Here is a 22,026-nt window from a genome sequence, read left to right as displayed (position 1 = left end):
GCCCGGTCGCTGGGCCCGGTGGACCAAAGAAGTGCGTGCACTCGCGGGCCTGGTTCGCGGAGCGGGGATAGAGCCAGGTCGGAAGCCTGGGGCACGGAAGGTTTCCCAGAACGGAGTTGGGGTCTGCAGCGGGGAACGAGGCGGCCAAACCAATCGTCAGGGCTAGAGGGGGCTAGTTCTGGCGGCGGAAGAGGCCAGGGACGCCCCGGGGTGAGCTGAACTCAGACCCGAGCCTCCAGAACCTTTGGGGGGCTGCTCTGTCGGCCCCGTCTGGCCCACCTGGTGGTTTGACAGGGGTCACCGCCCTGTATGGGAAGATGGCGAAGCCGCCCCCACGCCGGGTGTGAAAACCCTGGAGGCTCTGCTGGAGGGGGAGAAGGAGCAGGGGCCCGTTCAGGCCCCCCGACCCCAGGTCCCAGCTCCAACGCTGCCCCTGCCTGCCCTGCACAGCCTGCTAGGAAGGCAGGGAGCCAGGGGGCAAGGCGCTCCCTGGGGGTGAAGCTGGCGCCGCCCGGGGCCTAGAGAGGACCCTGCCCAGCCTTCCCAGCCTCCGCCCTGGGCTCTGCCCCGGGCATCTGGACGGGTCCCAGCCACCTGGGCTGCCGGTGGGACAGAGGGCACCCATGACTGGAAACATTGTCAGAGCTCCCGCTCAGGGGCAGCCCCGACAGCGAGCACCACCTGGGGCCACTGGGGTGAGGCCCACCAGGCTAGGGCTGCACCCGCTGGTCAGGACAAGCCTCGGCCAGGAGCCCCGAGGTGAGCTGTACGCCCAGCAGTGTGTGGTGAGCATGCTGGTGCTCACCGAGTCGCAGGAAGTTCTGGTCTAGCTTAAACCAGGATTGGTTCCAGCCGGGCTGGTTCTCAGAGCTGCACAGCCCCACCCGGCAGCACCAGCCTCAGGGCTACCGCTCAGGCCCCTCCACCTGCTGGCCCTTGCCCTGCTGCGCCCCCTGCTGGCAGACTTTTGCTCAGTCCCCCTCACCAGCCGAAGGCGGGGAAAACGTTGCGGGAGGAATTGGCAGAGAACAGCGGAACACCAAGGAGGAGCGGGGTCCAAGGATCGGGGGTCTGCTTGGAGAGCTTGGGGGCTTGCCCCTCCCCTCTCCCACCACCTGGCTCTAGGGTGAGGGGTGGGTGCGAATCGGGATGGCAGCATTGGGGCTGTTGGCTTACGCAGGTGTTCCCACACCTAACACAGGACCCGGCACGCAGGAGGCAGTGGGTACGCGCCAGCTAATGGACAGACAGGAGTCGGGGAGGGGCCGGGAGGGCTTTCTGGAGGCGGTGGGCAGGCGAGGCGGCAACGTCCAGGTGCAGGCTCAGCAGCAGGGCACTTGGGGGGGGCGGGGCTCAGGCCGTGCTCTGGGTGGGGAGGGGGCTGGGCCAGGAGGCTTGGACGCCGGCCACCCCTGAGCCCCCAGCCCGCTCTGTGTGGACTGGAGCCCCCACGGCTGGTTCTGGAACAAGAAGCTGTTCTTGGAACAGCTTCCCGGAGTTGTACTTCACATACCTCCAGCCCAGCAGCTCAAACTGCGGTTTGCAGTATGTTCACCACACACAACGGTGTGCACTCATCCACAAGCAGCCCCAGCACATTTCATCACCCACTGCCCGCGGCCCCTCCCCCGGTCCCTGGACATCTCCAGGGAAAGGGCTTGTGCAGCCACCTGTCCCTTTGCCCATGTGTTCCAGCTCGTCTGCGCTGGAGCAGGTGTCGACGCCGCCTTTGTTTCTATTTGTATTTGTTTTTCACGGACGTGAGAGGCAGCCGTCAGGCGGACGGCGGAGAGAGCTTGCTCCCCTGTACCGCTTCCCTCCCTGATGCCCACAGAGGCTGCAGCTGAGAAGTCAGCCCACAATCCCCAGTGGCCAGGACTGGGAGCCCAGGCAGGGCTCAGGCCCATGCCCGCCACCTGATGGGAACAGGGCGTCGGGACCCAGGGCTCAGGCCCATGCCCGCCACCTGATGGGAACAGGGCGTCGGGACCCAGGGCTCAGGCCCATGCCCGCCACCTGATGGGAACAGGGCGTCGGGACCCAGGGCTCAGGCCCATGCCCGCCACCTGATGGGAACAGGGCGTCGGGACCCAGGGCTCAGGCCCATGCCCGCCACCTGATGGGAACAGGGCGTCGGGACCCAGGGCTCAGGCCCATGCCCGCCACCTGATGGGAACAGGGCGTCGGGACCCAGGGCTCAGGCCCATGCCCGCCACCTCATGGGAACAGGGCGTCGGGACCCAGGGCTCAGGCCCATGCCCGCCACCTCATGGGAACAGGGCGTCGGGACCCAGGGCTCAGGCCCATGCCCGCCACCTGATGGGAACAGGGCTTCGGGACCCAGGGCTCAGGCCCATGCCCGCCACCTGATGGGAACAGGGCGTCGGGACCCAGGGCTCAGGCCCATGCCCGCCACCTGATGGGAACAGGGCGTCGGGACCCAGGGCTCAGGCCCATGCCCGCCACCTGATGGGAACAGGGCGTCGGGACCCAGGGCTCAGGCCCATGCCCGCCACCTGATGGGAACAGGGCGTCGGGACCCAGGGCTCAGGCCCATGCCCGCCACCTGATGGGAACAGGGCGTCGGGACCCAGGGCTCAGGCCCATGCCCGCCACCTGATGGGAACAGGGCGTCGGGACCCAGGGCTCAGGCCCATGCCCGCCACCTCATGGGAACAGGGCGTCGGGACCCAGGGCTCAGGCCCATGCCCGCCACCTGATGGGAACAGGGCGTCGGGACCCAGGGCTCAGGCCCATGCCCGCCACCTCATGGGAACAGGGCGTCGGGACCCAGGGCTCAGGCCCATGCCCGCCACCTGATGGGAACAGGGCGTCGGGACCCAGGGCTCAGGCCCATGCCCGCCACCTCATGGGAACAGGGCGTCGGGACCCAGGGCTCAGGCCCATGCCCGCCACCTGATGGGAACAGGGCGTCGGGACCCAGGGCTCAGGCCCATGCCCGCCACCTCATGGGAACAGGGCGTCGGGACCCAGGGCTCAGGCCCATGCCCGCCACCTCATGGGAACAGGGCGTCGGGACCCAGGCCTCAACCGCTCGGCCCATACAACGTCCCTTGGTGAGAAGAGACCACGTTTTGCTACTTGCCGGCTGCAGACCATCAGGCCATCCCCACGTCGGCGCTGCCGCTGCGCACGCGTGGACGTGTGTTTGGTTTCTTTCTCTTGGGAGAACTGGGAGTGCCGTGGCTGGGTTGTCCGGGAACTTGCTGCTGGCCCCATGGGAAGAGTCGCTCTGAGCCTGGATCTGGTGATGTCAGAAACTCTGCTGCCCACACACAGGGCTGCCCCCTCCTCTCCTCTCCAGCCCCCTGCCAGCTTCTCCCCGTGGACCTCCCTCTCTGAGCCACACAGGCCCCAGTGGGTTCCTTCTGGCCACAGGATCCCCCCAGGGGCCTGAGCTGCAAGTCACACACAGCCCAAGCTGATCTGGACCCCAGTCTGGGTGGGACGGGCAGGCAGTGGTCTGTGTGTCCACCTCCTTAGCTAGCCAGCAGGTGCATCATGAGGCTCGGAGAGGGGACTGGGAGGAGGGAATGGGTGGGGGGCCATGGGCTGAGCAGCAGCGGCTGCCTGGCCAGGTAAACACACCCCTGGGGAGACAACTCCATGGGCCAAAGCAGGAGGGGACGGGGGCACCAGTGGGGCACCAGGTACAAGGAGGAGGCCCAGCCTGGCCCCATGGACCACAACCAGGCCCCACCCTTCAGACTACTTGGTTCTCTGTACGTGTTTTTTTTTTTTTTTTTTTTTTTTGACAGGCAGAGTGGACAGTGAGAGAGAGAGAGAGAGAAAGGTCTTCCTTTGCCGTTGGTTCACCCTCCAATGGCCCCCGTGGCCGGCACGCTGCGGCCGGCGCACCGCGTTGATCCGATGGCAGGAGCCAGGTGCTTATCCTGGTCTCCCATGGGGTGCAGGGCCCAAGCACTTGGCCCATTCTCCACTGCACTCCCTGGCCACAGCAGAGGGCTGGCCTGGAAGAGGGGCAACCGGGACAGAATCCGGCACCCCGACCGGGACTAGAACCCGGTGTGCCGGTGCCGCTAGGCGGAGGATTAGCCTAGTGAGCCGCGTTGCCGGCCTGTGCGTGGTTTTGATTGGCATCTGTCTCCACCTACCCATGAACTCCCGAATAGCAGTGGGCGGGCAAGTCTTGGCCCCTTCTGTGGCTGCAGGCCTGAGTGCCACACCACTCTGCCTCTTTCCCAGCCTGCTCCCTCCCCAGGGTGGGCGTCCAGCCTGGGGCCCCCACAGCAGCAGGGGCAGACACGCACACAGCTGCCACCCTCTGGGGAGTGACAGGTGACACTGGTGGCTGGTTCCTCCTGGGGGGGTCACGGGGGGCTCCAGGAGCTGCCCACCTCAGACCACACCCTCACCCCCCAGACCTTTCCCACAGCCTGCAAAGGGAGCGGTGGGGAGGGGCCGTGGCCAGGGCAGGCCCAGCTTGATTTGTGTGAGGTTTTCCCACTTCGGTTGCTGGATTTGGCCCAACACACAAAGGCTGTGGCTCCTTCCAGGGAAGGGGCCCCTAAGAGAGACCTCCCCTCACCCCCACCCCCAGAGTCTGCTGTTCTCTGTCAGGCTGGTGGGGGAGGAACCCGGTGGCCACTGGGGTGGGGCAGGGCTAGCAGCCCCCACCCTGAATGCCCGGCTCCTGAGCACTCCATGAAGGTTAAGATCAGAAGGCAGAGGACGTGTCACAGTGACCACAGCACAAGGGGTGTCCCGCCGCTGCGCCCACCCCAGGGCTGGAACCTGGGCTGCAGGTGACACTGACGGGCAAGGGCTGGGGGGCTGCCGGGGGCTCCCAGGAGCCAGGCCCCTTTCCTGCAGGAGACCCCCCGGGCCACCCACAGCCCACTCCCACAGGTGTCCTGGAGAGATCAGCGGCCAGGGTACACCTGTTTCTCCAAAGACTCCTAACTGGGCTCTGGGCGCCATCCCTGGGCTCCAGCCTGACCCAGCTCAGAGCCCAGTGATGCAGCCAGGCTCTCGACTGGCAGACCCAGCTCTGCTGCGGGAGGGCCGGCAAGAGTAGCCTATGTCCCCAAGGTGGGCCTGCCTTGGCTTAGGAGACACCCCTGCCTCGCCCCGCCCCACTCCTCCAGGTTCATAGCCACGCCTGGCCCCCGGGCACCACAGGGACCCCCCAGGCCCTGGAGATGATCCCTGTGCACCGCAGGGCTGCAGTCTGTCCCCCAGCAACAAGGAGCAGGCCTCTCTGCAGACCCCAGGGCTGTGCACAGGTCAGTGTCTGCGTGGTCTCAGGACCCCTGCAGGAGTCGGGGGTGCAGATGCAGGGACTGCAGGACCACCCATCACCCTGCTCTGGCCCTGGCCACCAGGGAGGGGCAAGAGGCTCGGGGAAGAGTTGAGGAGGGGGCTCCGGTGACTGGGAGGGGAGGCTGCTGGGGTGGGGGCCCCCAGTGTCTGTCTCCCTGTAGACTGGTCGTGGGCTGTGGTCCTGCCCTGGCTTCCTGCCTCGTCTCCTCTGGTCTCCAAACAGGACTTTGCAGGCTGCACTGCAGGAGGTGGAGCAGCGGCGAGGGGGGAGCTGGCAACTGGAGCCAGGGCCCCCTGGGGGCTGCTGCCAGACACCCCTTTGCATCAGGATCTCCGGTCTGAGCCCGGGAGCCGCTGGTGTGTGGATGGGGGGGCATCAAGGGGCAGGGCAGGGCTGCCAGGATGAGTCATCGTCCCCGGGACAAGGGGGTGGCCTGGGTCCTGAAGTCTAGGAGGGGCCGGGGCTGTGAGCCGAGTGCAGGGGTGGGGAGTGAGGGGCTGGAGTGGGACCCTCCACGGAGGTCCTGCCCCTGTGTAGGCTGGGCTTGCTCCGGAACGGGCTCCCTGGCCCCCACTTTGGTGCGTAGGGAGATTCCCCATCCGTGCCCAGGCACACCCGCACAGCATCCGCCGGCAGGCTCCTGAGGTCCTGTGTCCTCCGCAGAGTGTGGGGCTCTTCAGCCTGCCATAGTGGGAAAGGACGTGGAAACCCCCGTGCCCCTGCAGTGCGGAGGGGCGCAGCCACAGGTATGGGGACACACAGGGAGAGGGGACGAGGAAGACAGACCGGCCAACTCCATCGACACCCCTCTAGGCTGGCCTCTGGGAGGCTGTGGCCCTGCCTCCGGGCAGCAAACGGAGCTGGGCCCAGCCGCAGAACACAAGAACCGTGGGAGCCCCCAGCCAGAGCTCCAGGCCTGCCGATGGGAAAGGTGACCCTGGTAGGGGCGACCGGCTAGGAGCAGGGAGAGGGGTCCCGCAGGTGCAGCCTCAGGGACCTAGAGCCAGCGCCCAGCAGGGAGGGGCCCCACCCCACTGCCCTGGAGCCTCCACCCACGCCCACCCCCAGCTCTGTCCCGATCCAGGTGCCTCCAGCCTCGGCTGCTCCCGCGGCTTCGGTCACCTCGTGAAGCCCAGAGCCGGTCCCCGCCCATCAGGGAACCCTGCTGCGACTCTGGCACTGGCGTGATGCGCTGTGAGGCCGAGGCACGCCCGCGCTGATCCCTCGCGGCCCCCGGGCGGGCGGGCACCCAGCCGGGAGCTCCGGTCCAACCCGCCCCCGCAGCGCCCCCGGCGGCGCCTCGGGGAACTGCAGCACCGCCTTCGGGCCCCCCCACCCCAGGCGCCTGCGCACTGGTTATCGCCCGCACCCCTGCCGGTAGGCTGAGCCAGGGCCGGGGGCTGGGAAGGAGGTCCCGGCGCTCTGGGCCGGCAGCGCCCCTCACTGACCCTCCCGGCCGCCTCCCCCCACCGTCAGGCACGCTTCCCCCGGGGTCACTGTGCTCCCGGCACTTGTCGCTCAGGCCAAAGTCCAGAGCATTTTCAGTCCACATGCGTTCTGCGAACATTTGCTGCCGGCTCCCCTGGGCCAGGCGCCAGGCCGCTGGCAGGGCACGTTTCTTCCATGTTCCACCTCACACGGGTGACCACGCCGCAGGGCCTCGGGCCTGCCAGCTACCGGAACACCTGCCCTGCCCGTGCAAGGCAGAGGGCACAGGCGGGAGAGGAGGGGCCAGGCTCCCCAGGAGTGGCCGGAGGGAGGTGGTGGTCACCCAGCAGGAGGGGTGGGGCGTGGGGGCCTAAAGCTGGAAATACCGCCCCCTCCCCCAGCCAGGCCCTGCCCACAGCCTCCCAGCTCCAGGCTCCAACGTGACCTAGGCTCACTCCCATCTTCCCAGCTGCCCACTGGACCGCCCCAGCCCAGTCACCCACTCCTGCCACAAAGATGTGCAAAGGAGCACGGGGCACCTGGGGTGCAGGCAGCTTCCGCCCGTCTCACCGTCCCAGCCCTGCCTACTGATCCATCTGTGTGCCCAACTGCAGCTCTGAGCCCGGGGGTGCCGCCTGGACACATCAGCCCAGCGCGCAGGAGGCCAGTCTGCTCTTGGGCCAAGTCCAGGGACACAGTGGACCAGGAAGAAGCCCGCAGTGCTGGGAGAAGTGTGCCAAGGCCAAGGTCGAAGCCAGCCCTGGGGTCTGGGCATTCCCACTGGCCACGTGCCGGCTCCATGTGCCGGCTGCCAGCAGGCTGTGCTCACAGGGTGGTCTGCGGCCTCCCCAGAGCCACTGCCTCTTGCTGGGGGTGGGGAAGAAAGGGAAAGGGGACAGCAGGGCAGACGACCTGAGCTGGCTGTTCTGACCCCATCAGAAGCCCCCTGCAGCCACTCTGCCTCTTTCCCAGCCTGCCCCCTCCCCAGGGTGGGCATCCAGCCCGGGCCCCCACAGCAGCAGGGGCAGACACGCACACAGCTGCCGCCCTCTGGGGAGTGATGGGTGACACTGATGGCTGGTGCAGCCACTGTGAGGCCCGCCAGCAACTGGCCCAGCAGGGCAGCACACGGGCCACAAGCAGGGGCTGAAGCCATGGATGATAGACCACCAGGGCAGGGCATGGCCCCTGAGTGTCCCCTCCTACCCCCAGAGGCTGGTGTCCAGGCTGGCGGAGGTGACGCCCCTGAACAGAGTGCCCGGCCACTGCTCGCCTGCTCTGGGCTGGCTCTCGGCCGCTGCCGGCCGCTTAGGGAGAGCGTAAGAGGCAGATTGCAAGCCGGGCTCCTCTGCAGCTGGTGGCCAGCTTTGGGTGCAGAAGTGTCCATGGGGGAGGGGTGAGTGAGGGCGGAGGTGGGAGTGGGAATCAGGGTGCACCTGCAGCAGGTGCCGTGGGTCCTGGCCCCTGAGGCTGCCACACCCAGGGCCTGGTGGGGTTGGTGTAAGCACAGGGAGCCCTCCTGAGTGGGGCTCCTCCACACGGCCGCTCGCTGCTGTCCCACGCTGCCTGCTCCCCACCTGCCCCTCTCCCTCCAGCCCTGCACACCCTCCCCTGCACCCACGGCCCAGTGGCCGGCACAGCTCGGAGCATGGGATCTGACCTGCAGAATTCGTGCACCTGGGTGCCCCCTGCCCGTCCTGCAGGAGGGCTCCTCTCTGCTCACATCCCAGGGGGGACCGGCTGCAGAGGGAGGCAGCGTTCTGGTCAGGGTTGCCCAGCGAGCTGGAGGCAGCCAAGGCCACCAACTCCAAGTCAGAATGAGCACCGAGGCCTGAGGAGGGGAAAGGGCGTGGTGGGCGGGGTCTGGGGTGCAGAGCAGAGCTGCTGGGACTCGGGCTGTCCTCCTCTTGTACCTGCAGGTCCACCCCTCCCCCAGGCGGGGCGTGTCCTTTGCTGAGTCCCTGGGGAAATGGCCCCTGGGAGACAGCCCCAGGCTAGCGCCCCAGCGTCCACCTGCCCACCACAGCTCCACAGAGGGTTCCTCTCCCCGGCAGAGCCTCCCTGGGGAAGGGAGAGGGTCAGGGCTTAGGGTTAGGGTTCAGCCTCTGGATAAATCGGCAGTGGTGAGTACACTGTCTGCCTGGATTCTGTGAGCTACTCAAGGCGCCAGAGCTCAAAGCCAGGCACTCCAACCCAGGGTTCAGGTGTCCCGCGCGGCATCGTAACCGCTAGGCCGAATGCCCACCCCCACCCCCTTTAATTTCTGACCCCCAAGAGACGAGCCACTGTGACCTGGGTTAAGCTGCCAGCCGGGGCCCTGACTCTGCCTCTGCCCGCCTCCTGCTGACACACCGAGAGGCCGCAGGTGAAGGCTTGCACACCTGGGCCCTGACGCCCACATGGTGGACTGGATGGAGCTCCCAGCTCCTGGCTTCGGCCTGGCCCGGCCCTGGATCCTGCAGTCGCTTGGGGAGTGAACCAGCGGATGCAAGGTCGATGCCGATCTCTCTCTCTCTCTCTAACTCTGCCTTTCACACAAGCAAGTCTTTTTTTTTTTTTTTTTTTTTTTGACAGGCAGAGTGGACAGTGAGAGAGAGAGACAGAGAGAAAGGTCTTCCCTTGCCGTTGGTTCACCCTCCAATGGCCGCCGCGGCCGGCGCGTTGCGGCCGGCGCACCGCGCTGATCTGATGGCAGGAGCCAGGTGCTTCTCCTGGTCTCCCATGGGGTGCAGGGCCCAAGCACCTGGGCCATCCTCCACTGCACTCCCGGGCCACAGCAGAGAGCTGGCCTGGAAGAGGGGCAACCGGGACAGAATCTGGCGCCCCGACCGGGACTAGAACCCGGTGTGCCAGCGCCGCTAGGCAGAGGATTAGCCTAGTGAGCCGCGGCGCCGGCAAAACAAGCAAGTCTTAAGAAGAAAAAAAAAGTGGGGGGGGGGGGTGCGTGGTGCCGCAGGCTAAGCCACTGCCTGTGACCCCAGCATCCCACGTGCGCCCCGGTTTGTGCCCAGCTCCCCGCTGTGGCCTGGGAAAAGCGGCCCAAGATGGTCCAGCTGTTTGGGCCGCAGCAGCCACGCGGGAGACCCAGAGGAAGCTCCTGGCTCTGGCTTGGCTCATCCCTGGCCACTGCAGCCACCTGGGGAGTGGACCAGCAGATGGAAGACCTCTTTCTGTAGATCCTTCAAATAAATAAATCTTAGAAAAGAAAAAGTTCACGGATATTGGAATAAAAAGGTAAATTTTGCTACGAAAGTCTCGAATCCATACACAGTTTTTCCATGAAACACTTCCCACAAGCTTGCCGAGGTGCACCGTGCACTGCCTGGAATCCGGCCCAGGTGTGCCGAGAGTGCGGCCACAGCTGCTCCTCCAGGACCCAGGGAGGCAGCACACGCTGTGCCCACAGCCGCCATGTCACTGCCGAGGGCAGCCCCTCGTCACACACCAGTGCCGCTGCTCTGTGCAGGTGCCCACGGCTCCCAGCCACGCCGCGAGGCCCTGAGGACAGGCCCCGGGTGTCCTGCGCACACAGGACACAGGACATAGGATGGCCACATCCCCAGCAGTGAGCTCAACAGGACTCCACCTTCGCAGAACTAAGGGAAGCACGCCACGCCCGGACAGCGCCTCCGGCCGCCCCGCCGCACCACTTTATTCACTTCCACCCGGTTACTCCACACGGCATTCGCACCATCACAGTCGCCGCACCCTGGGAACGCGCACCCCAGCGGTGCAGTCAAGGCTTTGCTCAGCCCAGGTGAGGCCAGCTGAACCGCGCAGGTGCGAGACGAGAGGCGGACGGTGCAAGGGCCTGCCCGCCGCAGGTCACGGACCATCACCACCCTGGCTGCCCTGGAAGGGTTTAGCCAGAGCGGGTCATGCAGTGACCGGGGCGGGGGCCAATCTGGGGGCGATAGGCAGGAGCTCTGGCAAAGCCCAAAGCCCAGCTGGGAACGGGCCCCTCCGGGGTGAGCCCAGACACACAGGGAGTGGACGGCAGGCCACGGAGACGGTGGGGCAGCTTCAAAGATGAGCTCAGCCGCGCTCGCCTCCTGACCACGTGGCTAGGACGGCTGGGCCCCCACAGCCAGGACAGTTGTCAGCTGGGCCCAGCAGACAGGAACGGGCCACGAGGGTGAGCGTGGGCGGCCTGCCTAGTGTCCCTGGGAGACAGAAGAGTCCTCGCCTGAAAGAGAGGGGCAGGGAGAGAGCCGGTCACCACCCAGCCTGTGCCCGCCCTGGAGGGAACAGGGAGAGAGCCAGTCACCACCCAGCCTGTGCCTGCCCTGATGGCCAGCTCCCAGGGGTCTGTGCGCTGGGCTTGATGCCTGAGTTCTACAGAGAACAGAATGGGCCATGCGCCAGGCCCTTAGAGCCCACAGGCAATGAGCACTGGGGATGCAGGACAAAGCCTCCATGGTCCTGGGAACAGCAGGGCAGGAACTGGGGCTGGAGCAGGGCGTGGGGAGGCTGAGGGCAGCCTGAGAGGGGGCCCAGCACCAAGAGAGCTCACGAGGGCCAGCAGCGCCCCAGCACTGCTCTGAGATGGGAGCACTGCCCGGTGCTGCCGGGACACGGGCCGGCGTGAGGCGCCGTGTGAGTCCTCGCCACGGTCACCAGCGGAAGATGGGGCCTCACAGTCCAGGTCCTCAGCCTCTGCCCACCCCTCTGCCGGGCCAGCGCCGTGGCCTAGTAGGCTAGGCCTCTGCCTGCAACACCAGCATTCCATCTGGGCACCGGTTCAAGTCCCAGCTGTTCCACTTCTCATCCAGCTCTCTACTGTGGTCTGGGAAGGCAGCAGAAGATGGCCCAGGTGCTCGGACCCCTGCACCCACAGGAGAGACCCAGAAGAGGCTCCTGGCTCCTGGCTTGAGCCGTTGTGGTCTTTGGGGAGTGAACCAGGGGGTGGAAGACCTCTCTCTCTGTCTGTAACTCTGCCTCACAAATAAGTACCCTCTGCCACAGCCTCCCTCAGACGTCTCTCTTTGGGACCGGGGAAGCCCCTGACCCTGCCTTGCAGCGGCCTTTCGGGGTGTCCTGAGCAAGTCCTGGACAGAGATTCGGTGCCCCCTACACCACTGGGTGAGTGGTGAGCGCGGCTCCCCATCCCAGACCCTGCACGGGGGCCGGCCCTCAGCCGCAGAACCCGAGCTTACCTTTAGGGATGAATTTCAGCGAGCTGCTGAATATTCAGAACCGGGACTGCCCGGGCTTGGGGCCGTCATTCAGGAACTCATGGCCCAGCCCGTGACCACACTTCCCGCAAGACACCTGGGAAGACCGTGGACAGCCACGTGAGCTCTGGCCCAGGAGACAGCCACCGCCCCAGGCTCGCGGTTCCTCCCCCAGGCCGACGGGGAGCGGGAGAGGAGTCTATGCAGGCGAGGAGTCTGTCCTGCTCCCCAGAGCTGGGGGAGGGGCCGGCACTGTGGCACGGCGGTTAAGCCACGCTTGCGACACCACATCCCATCTCGGTGTCAGTCAGAACCCTGGCTGCTCTGCTCCTGACCCAGCTCCTCGTGCCGGCCTGGGAAAGCAGCAGACGATGACCCACGTCCATGGCCCTGCGCCCATGCAGGACTCCCAGAGTTCCTGGCCCCTGGCTTCGGCCTGGCCCAACCCTGGCTGTTGGGGGCATCTAGGGAGTGAACCAGTACGTGGAAGATCTCGCTCTCTCTCTCTTTCTGTTGCTCTGCCTTTCAAACGCATGAAAACAATCCGGGGTGGCAGCTCCCCTGGCTGAGGCCAGAGGCCTGGGCGGCACCCACCTTCAGGGCTCCGGGCCGGTTGTGCTCCGGCTGCTTGGCGACGCTATCAGCATGGATGGTCTCGGTGAACGCTGGCCACGGCGACGAGTGTGCGTACTTGGAGCGGCTGGAGAACAGCTCGTAGCCGCATTTGGTGCAAACGTAGATGCCTGGGCGGGGGAGGCAGGAGCAGGGGTGTCAGCAGCACACGGGGCTGCCTGCTCCCCTCCCCAGGCCCTGCAGGGAGAGACAGCGCCAGGCTCCCACCGGCGGAGGTGCGGGGCCGAGAGCCTGGCGGAGGTGTGGGACCGGGAGCCACCTTCACACGGCCGCAGGGGCCCTGCAGGGAGAGACAGCGCCGGGCCGGAACCACCTTCACACCCGTCTCGCTGCCTGGCCTCAACACCCCGGGAGGTGTGCAGCCAGGCAGGAAGCCGGGCAGCTGAGGAGGACACCGAGGGCCCCACCCTTCCCGAGGGCCCTGCGGGGGAAGAACTCGGAACAGGAACCGCCAGGAGCAGTGTCAGCCCTCACCCACCACCCGGACGGCTTCTTCAGGGACTCAGAAACAGGCCGGCGGGGGTGGACGGGAGCCAGCGGCTGCCGCGGGCAAGTGCGAGCGGACTTTCACACTGGGCAGAGCCGCCTGAGGATGACCGGGGACCCGCAAGGGTCTCAGGGGAGGGCGGTGCCCAGCAGCCTGTGTCTCACAGCCCAGCCGCCCCAGACAGCTGGACAGCTGACTCCCCAGACACCATCTCAGGCAGGCCCAGGCCAGTCTCGCCCCTCGACATATTTCTACCAAATTAGTCCACATCAGGCGAGCCCAGCCGTCAAGAGGACTCGGGCCATGCCCCAAACCACCCAGGCGCTACGGGCGAAGGTCATCGGCTAGGATGACCCGGCCCCGAGCGGGCACGGCGGACACGAGCCGGACGCTCCCCGCTGGGTCACTCGAGTCCCGCACACGCCGGACTCGAGGGGTGCCCCGCTAAGGGGCGGCCCCGCGCCGGAAGCAGCCCGGGCACGCCGTCCCGTAGCGCCCCTCCGGACCCCCGGCAGCCGCACGGTGTCCCCCTGGGGCAGCCACTTCCCCCAGGACGCCGGCCCCGGCTCCACGCGCTCGCGGGCCCCCAGCACGGGGCTGCAGGCCGAACCTGGCTGGAAGTGGTTCTGGAAAACCTCGCCGCCGAAGAAGCTGCAGAACGACATGGCGCCGCCGGCCGCTGCACGCTCACTGCCCCCGGCGACCCCAGGCCGCCCACCAGACCCGCTCGGAGCCCGCCCCGCCGCCCCGCCCCTCCTGAGGACCAATCGCTCCTCGACCTCCGACCCCGAGCTCCCCGCCCCCTAGGCTGACCAATCAGTGCAGAGACCCCGCCCCTTCCCGCGGGGCCCTCCCTCCCCAGCCGAAGGGTTCTGGCTTCCGCCTCCTGGAGGCTCCGCCCCTTTCCGGGAAGCAGTCCTGTCCCGTCTTCTCAGCCAGCCCCGCCCACTGGTGGCTCCCAAGAACCAATCCTGAGCCGCTTCCCTGCAGCCCCGCCTCCCGCGGCCCCGTGGGCCCGCCCTTCCCCGAGCGCCCGGGGCCGCTGCTGGGCCGCGGGGGCAGCCGGCTGGCGCTCGGGTGCCGGGGGCCGGACAGGGCGTGGCGGCGCGCCCGGAGAGCTGCCTCGCCGTCGCTGAGCCCCCGCCCCCCGCCCCGGCCCGCGCGGGCCCTGGACGTCCTGAGACTCCGAGGGGAGAGTTGTGTCCGGCATTTATTAGACACGAGGGGCAGGCGGGGCTGCGTCCAGCCCAGGCAGCCTACAGGTCTCCCGCGGCCTCCGGCTTCTCCTTCTCGAGATGCTTCTTCTGGGGACCCTGGGGGAGGAGCGGGAGGAGGTCAGGCACCCCGAGCGGCCGGGGGTCCCGGGCAGCCTCCGCAGGGGGCCGTGGGGTCAGCGCCGGGCTCACCATGAAGGCCCTCTTCTCCTGGGCTGTCTGGAAGCGGCCGTGCCCGAACTTGGAAGTGGTGTCGATGAACTTGAGCTCGATGTTCTCCAGGGCCCTGCGGCTGTGGTGCACCAGGAGGGACTGGGGGTCGCGGGGGACGGGGCGTCAGCGCCGGAGCCCCCCACCCTCGCCCGCTCTGGGCGGCGCCAGCCCCGCCCTCCGCCCTCCGCCCTGGAGCCGGCTGGCCGCGCCCACCTTCCTCAGCGTGATGACCCGCTTCTTGGTGCCTGCGATGCAGCCCTTCAGCATGACGAAGTCGTTGTTGACTTCGCCGTAGTGAGGGAAGCCACCCTGTTGAGGGCGGGAGGGGAGGGGTACCGGTCAGGGACCGCCAGGGATGGGGCTTCCTGACAGCTGTGGCTCCGAGCCCTGGGAGGTGGGGGGGCGCCCCATCCCTGCCTTATCCCATTGGACAGCTGCACGTCACCGTGGGAAACTGAGGCTCAGAGCTGGAGTCCCTTGGTCTGGGCGCTGGAGCTGGGCTCCTATTCCCAGCGACCTTGGGGGGCCTTTTGTCCACAGGGGTGGCTGCAGCCAGAGGACAGGGCCCACCAGGCCCCCAGCGGGGCCTTGTGCCCCCGCTGCCTGCGTGGGCAGCACCCATTGTGCAGCTCAAGCCCTGGGGCCCCCGCCAGCTGGCTGCCCCTCACCAGCGGTGTGATGGACTTGTCCGTCACGTCGTAGCTGGTGGACGCGTTGTTCTTGACCATCTTCCCGTCCTGCGAGTGCAGCCCCCGGCCGATGCGGTAGATCTGTCGGGCACAGAGCGTGCTGTGGGCCAGACGCGGTGCACCGGCACACCCCGCCCGCGGCCGGGACCCACCTTCTTGTTGAGCTCCGTGCGGTGGTGGTAACCCTTCTGCCCCGCCCGGGCGATGGAGCAGCCCACGCGGGCCGGGTGCCAGGCGCCGATGCAGGCCACCTTGCGCAGCCCCTTGTGCGTCTTCCTTGGCAGCTTCTTGGTGTGCCAGCGGCTCGTGACCCCTGCGGGCGGGCGGGCGGCGCAGGGGGCTGGGAGGCAGGTGCGGCCCCTCCCCCTCCTGCTTCCAGGCAGCCTTCCCCACGCCCCTCCCCGTACCTTTGACACCCCGGCCCTTGGTGACGGCGATGACGTCGATGACCTCGCTCTGGCTGAAGACGCTGTGCACGGGCACCTGCTTCTCCAGCCGGGCCTGGGCCCAGGCCACCTTCTCGGCCACGGTGCCCCCGTTCAGCTGGATCTCCATGATGTGGGCCTTCTTCTGCCGGAAGGGCAGCAGCTTCATCTGCAGGACACGGCCGGGTCCGGGGACAGCCTGGCCAGCGGGCTCCCCCCAAGTCTGCCCCACGCCTCAGGGAGCCGTGGTCAGGGTCGGGGGACACACAGACGTCGGGGGACTCTCAGGGAGCGGGGTGGGGCGGGGCTGGAAGGGCCTCTCCGGGAAGACGGTGATGAGCAGGCGCCGGGCGATGCTGTGTGGGGCACAGGCTGGACGCGACCCACGAGGGAGGCTCGGGGCGGGCTGGGGGGCGCTCGGGCACCAGGGCCTGCGGAAGCCTGCCCAGAGGGCAAGGTGCCCGTCACCACCCGCCCACATCCGGCCACACCCTGTGGACTCTCGGCGGGAGACCCAGGCCTGTCTGGCCGTTTCAGAGCCTCGGCTGACCGCCTGGCTGCTGCCCCACTGCCCCAGAGCCGCTGGGAGGGCGCCGGTAGCTCACATTCCCTGCCCGGGTGCCCGGCGAGGCCGCCCGGCCGGCCTGGGCCTGTGCCCGGGCCCTGCGGTATTTTTAGGCTGACCTGCGTGTGCACGATGACACGGATGACTTTGCAGTACTTCTTCATGGCCGCGAAGTCCCTCTGCAGCTGCCGTTTGCCGTCAGCGTCGCGCCACCTCCTGCAGGCCTTGGTGAAGGCCTTCTTCTTGCTCCTGTGCCTGAGCCACACGCAGGGACAGCTCCCACCCGCCCCGGCCCGCAGCCGGCCTCCAGGGCCGGGCCCTCCCTGCCAGCCCCGGCCACTCCAGTGGTCCTCACTGAACGATGGCCCCTCCCTCTCCCGCCTCGGTCTCCCCCTCTGCAGAGTGGGTCCTCCCTGGCTCCCGGGACCTGAGGGTGCGTGGCAGGTGCTGTGGAGGCTCAGGGGTCCCAGCCTGCCGGCCACCTTGCCCCACCGCTGGCCCTACGTGTGGGGCACTCTGGGGACCCTCACTGGACTCAGTCCAGCTCCTCCATGTGAGTGGTGGGAGGCTGGCGCCCGGATGGGGGCCGCGAGAGAACAGAAGCCGACCAGGACGGCAGCTGACCTGCAGGCTGCTCACCTCGCCCTCACTGCAGCCCCTACCCCATCTACAGCAGGGGTCAGCCAGGGGTCACCTCCCACGGAGGCTCAGGGCCCGGCTGTGCCAAAGCCTCGGTGAGGCTCCCCTTGCTGGTGTACCATCTCATTCTGGAAAATCCGAGGCCTGAGAAGACGTCTCTGTTTACAAGAGCTTCCTTTTTTTTTTTTTTTATTTTATTTATTTATTTTTTTGACAGGCAGAGTGGACAGTGAGAGAGAGAGACAGAGAGAAAGGTCTTCCTTTGCCATTGGTTCACCCTCCAATGGCCGCCGCGGCAGGCGCACCGCGCTGATCTGATGGCAGGAGCCAGGAGCCAGGTACTTATCCTGATCTCTCATGGGGTGCAGGGCCCAAGCACCTGGGCCATCCTCCACTGCACTCCCAGGCCACAGCAGAGAGCTGGCCTGGAAGAGGGGCAACCGGGACAGAATCCGGCGCCCCGACCGGGACTAGAACCCGGTGTGCCGGCGCCGCTAGGCGGAGGATTAGCCTAGTGAGCCGTGGCGCCGGCCAAGAGCTTCCCTTTTCACCCTGGCTGCTAGGAAGCTCAGCGCCAGCTCTGACATCCCAGCCACTCAGCCCTGTAACTAAACCTGAGCATCAGAATATTTTTGCTCCCTCTTCCCCCGACCCCTCACGATTTCCTCTCCGTGGAGGCAGCACCACGCGGTGCCGGCCCCCGCCCGCTGCTCCCGCTGCCCGTCCCCCGGGGCGGCCCTCACCAGTCCCGGTAGAAGCGGCGGCGGCACTCGTCGCTGAGGTGCTCTGCGAAGACCGTCTTGAAGCTGCGCAGGCCGCGAGGCGTGGCCACGTAGCCCACCACGCCCACCACCACCAGCGGCGGCGTCTCCACGATCGTCACCGCCTCCACCTCCTCCCGCTTGGAAATTTCTGGGGGAGACGGGAGACGGGCGTGAGGGGCCGTCCCGAGCCCGGGGCCAGCGGCCAGGACAGTGTCCCCCACGCGAGGGCTGTTCCGCCTTTGCTGGAGCCCAGCAGAGAGCGGACTGTCGGAACCATCAGACCTGTTTCCCTAAGTGCCGCAAGCCCGCCAGGCCCCCGGGGCCACGGCTCTGTGGGTGCCCACGGGACCCAGAGGGCTGGCCTGTGCTGCCCGCGTCCCACGCTGGAGCTGAGCCCACACTGGCTGAGCCCGGCCGCTCCGCTCGCCATCCAGTCCCTGCTAATGCGCTTGAGGGGGTGAGGGCGGCCCACGTGCCCGGCCCCTGCCCTCTGCCCGGAGACCGGGATGCAGTGCCTGGCTGGGGCCCGGGGACTGGCGGGGCTCCGAGCTGGCTGGTGCAGCCATCTGGGGAGCGAACAAATGGATGGAAAATGGATCCTCTCTCTCTCTCTCTCTCTCTCTCTCTCTTTCTGTCTGCCTTTCAAATAAATAAATCTGAAGAAAAGAAAGAGGTAAAGAAAGAAAGGGAGAGAGAAGCGAGCCAGCCGGCACCTGGCTGTGCTGTCGCTGTCCCTTAACAGGATGCGTCTCGTGGGAGAGTCTGGGTGAGGGCGCACAGGCTCCCGCCCTGCCTCTCCCAGCCACGCGGGAAACACAGCTAACTCAAAGCAGACCAGGGGGCAGGTGCTCGACACCCACGTCCACGGTCCACGTCCACGTCCATGTCCACATCCTGCATCCCACGTCCCGCGTCCACGCAGCGCCTGGCCTGACAGCTGCAGCTTCCTGCTAGTGTAGACGCGGCAGGCTTTGATGACAGCCCCTGGGGGCGGGTCCCTGCCACTCACAAGGGGGAACTGAGCCCCAGGCTCCTGGCTGCGCCGCAGCCCACTCCCAGCTACTGCGGACATCTGGGGATGAGGGCTGTCTGTCTCGCTCTGCCTTGCAAACAAATAAAAGTTTAGGGAAAAAAAAAAACAGGTATGTGAAGTAACAATGTATGAAACAGTTCAGGGGCCCGCGCTGTGGCGCAGCGGGTTAACGCCCTGGCCTGCAGCACCGTCATCCCATATGGGCACAGGTTCTAGTCCCGGCTGCTCCTCTTCCGATCCAGCTCTCTGCTGTGGCCTGGGAAAGCAGTGGAGGATGGCCCAGGTCCTTGGGCCCCTGCACCCACGTGGGAGACCCGGAGAAAGCTCTTGAATCCTGGCTTCAGATCAGCTCAGCTCCAGCCGCTGCGGCCAACTGGGGAGTGAACCAGTGGTTGGAAGACCTCCCTCTCTCCCTCTCCTCTCTCTCTCTCTCTTTCTCTCTCTGCCTCTCCTTCTCTCTGTGTAACTCTGACCTTCAAGTAAGTAAATAAATAAATCTTAAAAAAAAAAAATAGTTCAGAAAGGCCCAGGAGTGCAGGGCCCCACTGGAGCCTCAGCCCCCATCAGGGAACACTCTCGGCCTGGATTTCCCGTTTTGTAACCAGCACTGACCACAGCACTCCCCCGGGGGCACTGCCCCAGGCCAGAGCATGCTGCCTCCTGGCATCCGGAAGGTTCCGCCAGCCCAGCGCCCTGCGTCCGTCCGTCCTTCTGTCCGTCCACCCCCGTGACTCACTGAGTCCCGGCCGATGCACCTCGCGCAGCGTGTGGGTCATGCCTGCCTTGTAGCCCAGGAAGGCCGTGAGGTGCACGGGCCGGCTGGGGTCATCCCGGGGCCACGTCTTCACCTTGCCCCGGTGTCGGCGGCTCCTCTTGTGAGGCAGGAAGCCCAGGTGTCCATGCCGAGGGGCGGAGAACTTCCGGTGGGACTGCGGGCGCAGGGGGAGGGAGGGGAGTCAGAGCCAGGGTCTCCCTGGCGGGGTGGCAGGACGGGCCCAGACCCCAGGCCAGGAGAAGCGGGCCAGAGACCCCAGAGGGAGGCCCCAGGCCTCGGTGCCTCCAGCACCTGTCTTCAGGAGGGTGGGGAGGGGCCTCCAGGGCCCCATCTTCTGGACACAGCCCACCTCGATAGGCCCACGCTGGGCACAGCAGGCGCACGCGTCCATCTCCTTGCCCTGCCTCCTCCGGCCTCCCATCCCCCACAGCCCTAAGAACTGTTCTCGCTGGGGAGAAGCCAGAAGCCCACCTGCCCTCCCCAGGAAGGCCAGCTTGCTCCAGCCCAGCCCCCACACCACCGCGGCCGCAGCCCCAGCCCCACTGACCATGGCGGCAGATCCCCGTGGTCGGGAAGGGGCCTCCCCTCCAGGCACCAGAGGTCGAGTGGCGGGGCCAGGACAGCAGCAGCCAGATCCCAGATTTAGCGCCTGGCAGGAGAGGCCAGTCATCCCCTGTACCCGTCACGGTCTCTGTGCCAGGAGCAGGCCGGGGAGGGGCCGCCGGGTGGGGGAGGGGGCGCCGTGTTGACAGCCCTGGGACTGGCTCCTCACAACCCTCCCGGGCACAACAGACTTGGCGTGCTGGCGGCTTCTCAGCACCAAAGCAGGGTCTGGGCCTTTCACTGACCAAAGGGGCCTGTCCTCGGGCTGGGAGACCGAGCTGGACACACAGCCGTGGAGAGGAAGGAGGACAGTGGGCTCTGCCCCCGGGGTCCCTGGGGTGGCACTCAGGAGCGAGACCCCTGGGCCGCACCAGGGCACTAGCACCCCCTGCTGTTCCAGCCTCCTGCTAGCGCATCCTGGAGACCCCTGCCTCCCACGTGGGAGACCCCATGGAGTTCTAGCTCCTGGCTCCCCCTGGCTCAGCCCTGGCTGTCCTGAGCACTTGGGGAGAGAATGAGATGGGAGATCCTGTTCTCTGTCTTGCTGCCTTTTAAGCAGGTGAAGATAAATAAATAAGCATTAAAAAAAAAAAAAGACCCCCGACCCTAAAAGCCCGAGACCCAGGAGTAACTGCACACACACTTTTTTTTTTAAAGATATATTTATTTATTCATTTGAAAGGCAGAGTTGAGAGAGAGAGAGATCAGTCTTCTATCAGCTGGTTCACCCCCTAATAGCTGTGACGGCCAGGGCTGGGCCAGGCTGAAGCCAGGAGCTTCTTCTGGGTCTCCCAGGTGGGTGCCGGGCCCAAGGACTTTGCCGAGTTCATTGTTTTCCCAGGTCATTAGCAGGGAGCTGCATCGGAAGTGGAGCATCCGGGACTCAAACCAGCGCCCTCATGGGCTGCAGTCAGCGCCTCCCCTCGCCTCAGTGCCGGCCAAGCCCGCACACATTTATGATGTAAATGTTGAGTTTAAGGGGAGGGCATTGGGCCTGGTGCCTGGGGTGCCATATCAGGGACACCCGGCTTCAAGCCACAGCTCCAACTCCTGATGCACACGTTGGAACACAGCAGGCGGAGACTCAGCGATTGGTCCTGCACCCACGTGGGAGGCCTGGATGGAGCTCCTGGCTCCTGGTGTCACTCCAGCCCAGCCCTGGCTGCTACAGGCATTTGATGAGTGATCCAACAAATGGGAGTCCTCTCTCTCTCTCTCTCTCTCTCAAATTAAAAATATGGGCTTCAGTTTTGACAAAGAGGAGATGATGCCTCTTAGCTTTCAGCTCGAAGCTTCTCCACTGCTAAGGTTCTGCAGCCGTGGGCGGAGTCTGCAGGAACTCCGGGTTTTGCGTGGTTAGATGCTAAGATTCGACGCCGATAAAATGCTAAGAATGTTGTCTGGGGTCTGTGTTTCCAAGAGCCCGTCACTGCAGACCTGGCGTTTCTGTGATTTTAAATTTTCTTTTTAATGGAAGTGTTGGTTTCTGTTTTAATATTCACTTATGGGGCCGGCGCTGTGGCACAGCAGGTTAATGCCCTGGCCTGAAGCGCTGGCATCCCAGATAGGTGCCAGTTCTAGTCCCGGCTGCTCCTCTTCCGATCCAGCTCCCCGCTATGGCCTGGCAAAGCAGTGGAAGATGGCCCAAGCCCTCGGGCCCCTGCACCCACGTGGGAGACCTGGAAGAAGCTCCTGGCTCCCGGCTTCGGATCGGCTCAGCTCCGGCCGTTGCGGCCACCTGGGGAGTGAATCAGCAGATGGAAGACCTCTCTCTCTCTCTGTCTCTACCTCTTTCTGTAACTCTGCCTTTCAAATACATAAGTAAAGATTTATTTTATTTATTTGAAAGGCAGAGTTACAGAGAGAGACACACAGAGATGTCTTCCATCCACCAGTTTACCCCCAAAATGGCTGTTGCAACAGCTGGGGCTGGGCCAGGCTGAAGCTAAGAGCCTGGAACTCCACCCAGGTCTCCCACGTGGGCGGCAGGGGCCCACACGCTGGCCCCGGCACCTGCTGCCTCTCAGGAGCGCTACCAGGGAGCCGGATCTGAAGCGGGCGGCTGGTCCACGCCGGCGG

General features: G+C 66.2%; 2 protein-coding genes across 3 annotated transcripts; both read right to left on the bottom strand.

Annotated features, from left to right (window-relative positions):
- Nucleotides 1-10,330: 10,330 nt before the first annotated feature.
- On the bottom strand, nt 10,331-13,703 carry MSRB1 (methionine sulfoxide reductase B1). Its single transcript, NM_001199820.1, is given in 4 exon segments — nt 10,331-10,919; nt 11,890-12,004; nt 12,502-12,650; nt 13,638-13,703. Coding segments are annotated over 4 exon segments (351 nt in total). The 5' UTR covers nt 13,693-13,703; the 3' UTR covers nt 10,331-10,887.
- A 516-nt stretch (nt 13,704-14,219) lies between these two features.
- Nucleotides 14,220-20,170, bottom strand: RPL3L (ribosomal protein L3 like). 2 transcript variants are annotated; one of them, XM_017340190.4, is made up of 10 exons: nt 19,892-20,170; nt 19,306-19,498; nt 17,516-17,684; nt 16,253-16,388; nt 15,551-15,737; nt 15,296-15,456; nt 15,123-15,224; nt 14,668-14,763; nt 14,434-14,553; nt 14,220-14,340 (listed from the first exon to the last, which is right to left on the bottom strand). In XM_017340190.4, exons 1-10 carry the CDS (start codon nt 20,012-20,014, stop codon nt 14,284-14,286), a joined length of 1,344 nt encoding a protein of 447 aa, XP_017195679.1. In that variant the 5' UTR covers nt 20,015-20,170; the 3' UTR covers nt 14,220-14,283. The 2 variants fall into 2 exon arrangements, 1 of the variants encoding a protein (XP_017195679.1); XR_016226326.1 differs by lacking the exons at nt 14,220-14,340; nt 14,434-14,553; nt 14,668-14,763; nt 15,123-15,224 and having other exon boundaries at nt 15,300-15,456; nt 15,551-16,009; nt 19,892-20,049.
- Nucleotides 20,171-22,026: the final 1,856 nt, after the last annotated feature.

The sequence above is a fragment of the Oryctolagus cuniculus genome, chromosome 19, assembly GCF_051225735.1.
Source record: "Oryctolagus cuniculus isolate XC-2025 breed Fujian yellow rabbit chromosome 19, ASM5122573v1, whole genome shotgun sequence".
Lineage (NCBI taxonomy): Eukaryota > Metazoa > Chordata > Mammalia > Lagomorpha > Leporidae > Oryctolagus > Oryctolagus cuniculus.
This window is presented reverse-complemented; position numbering and strand designations above follow the sequence as displayed.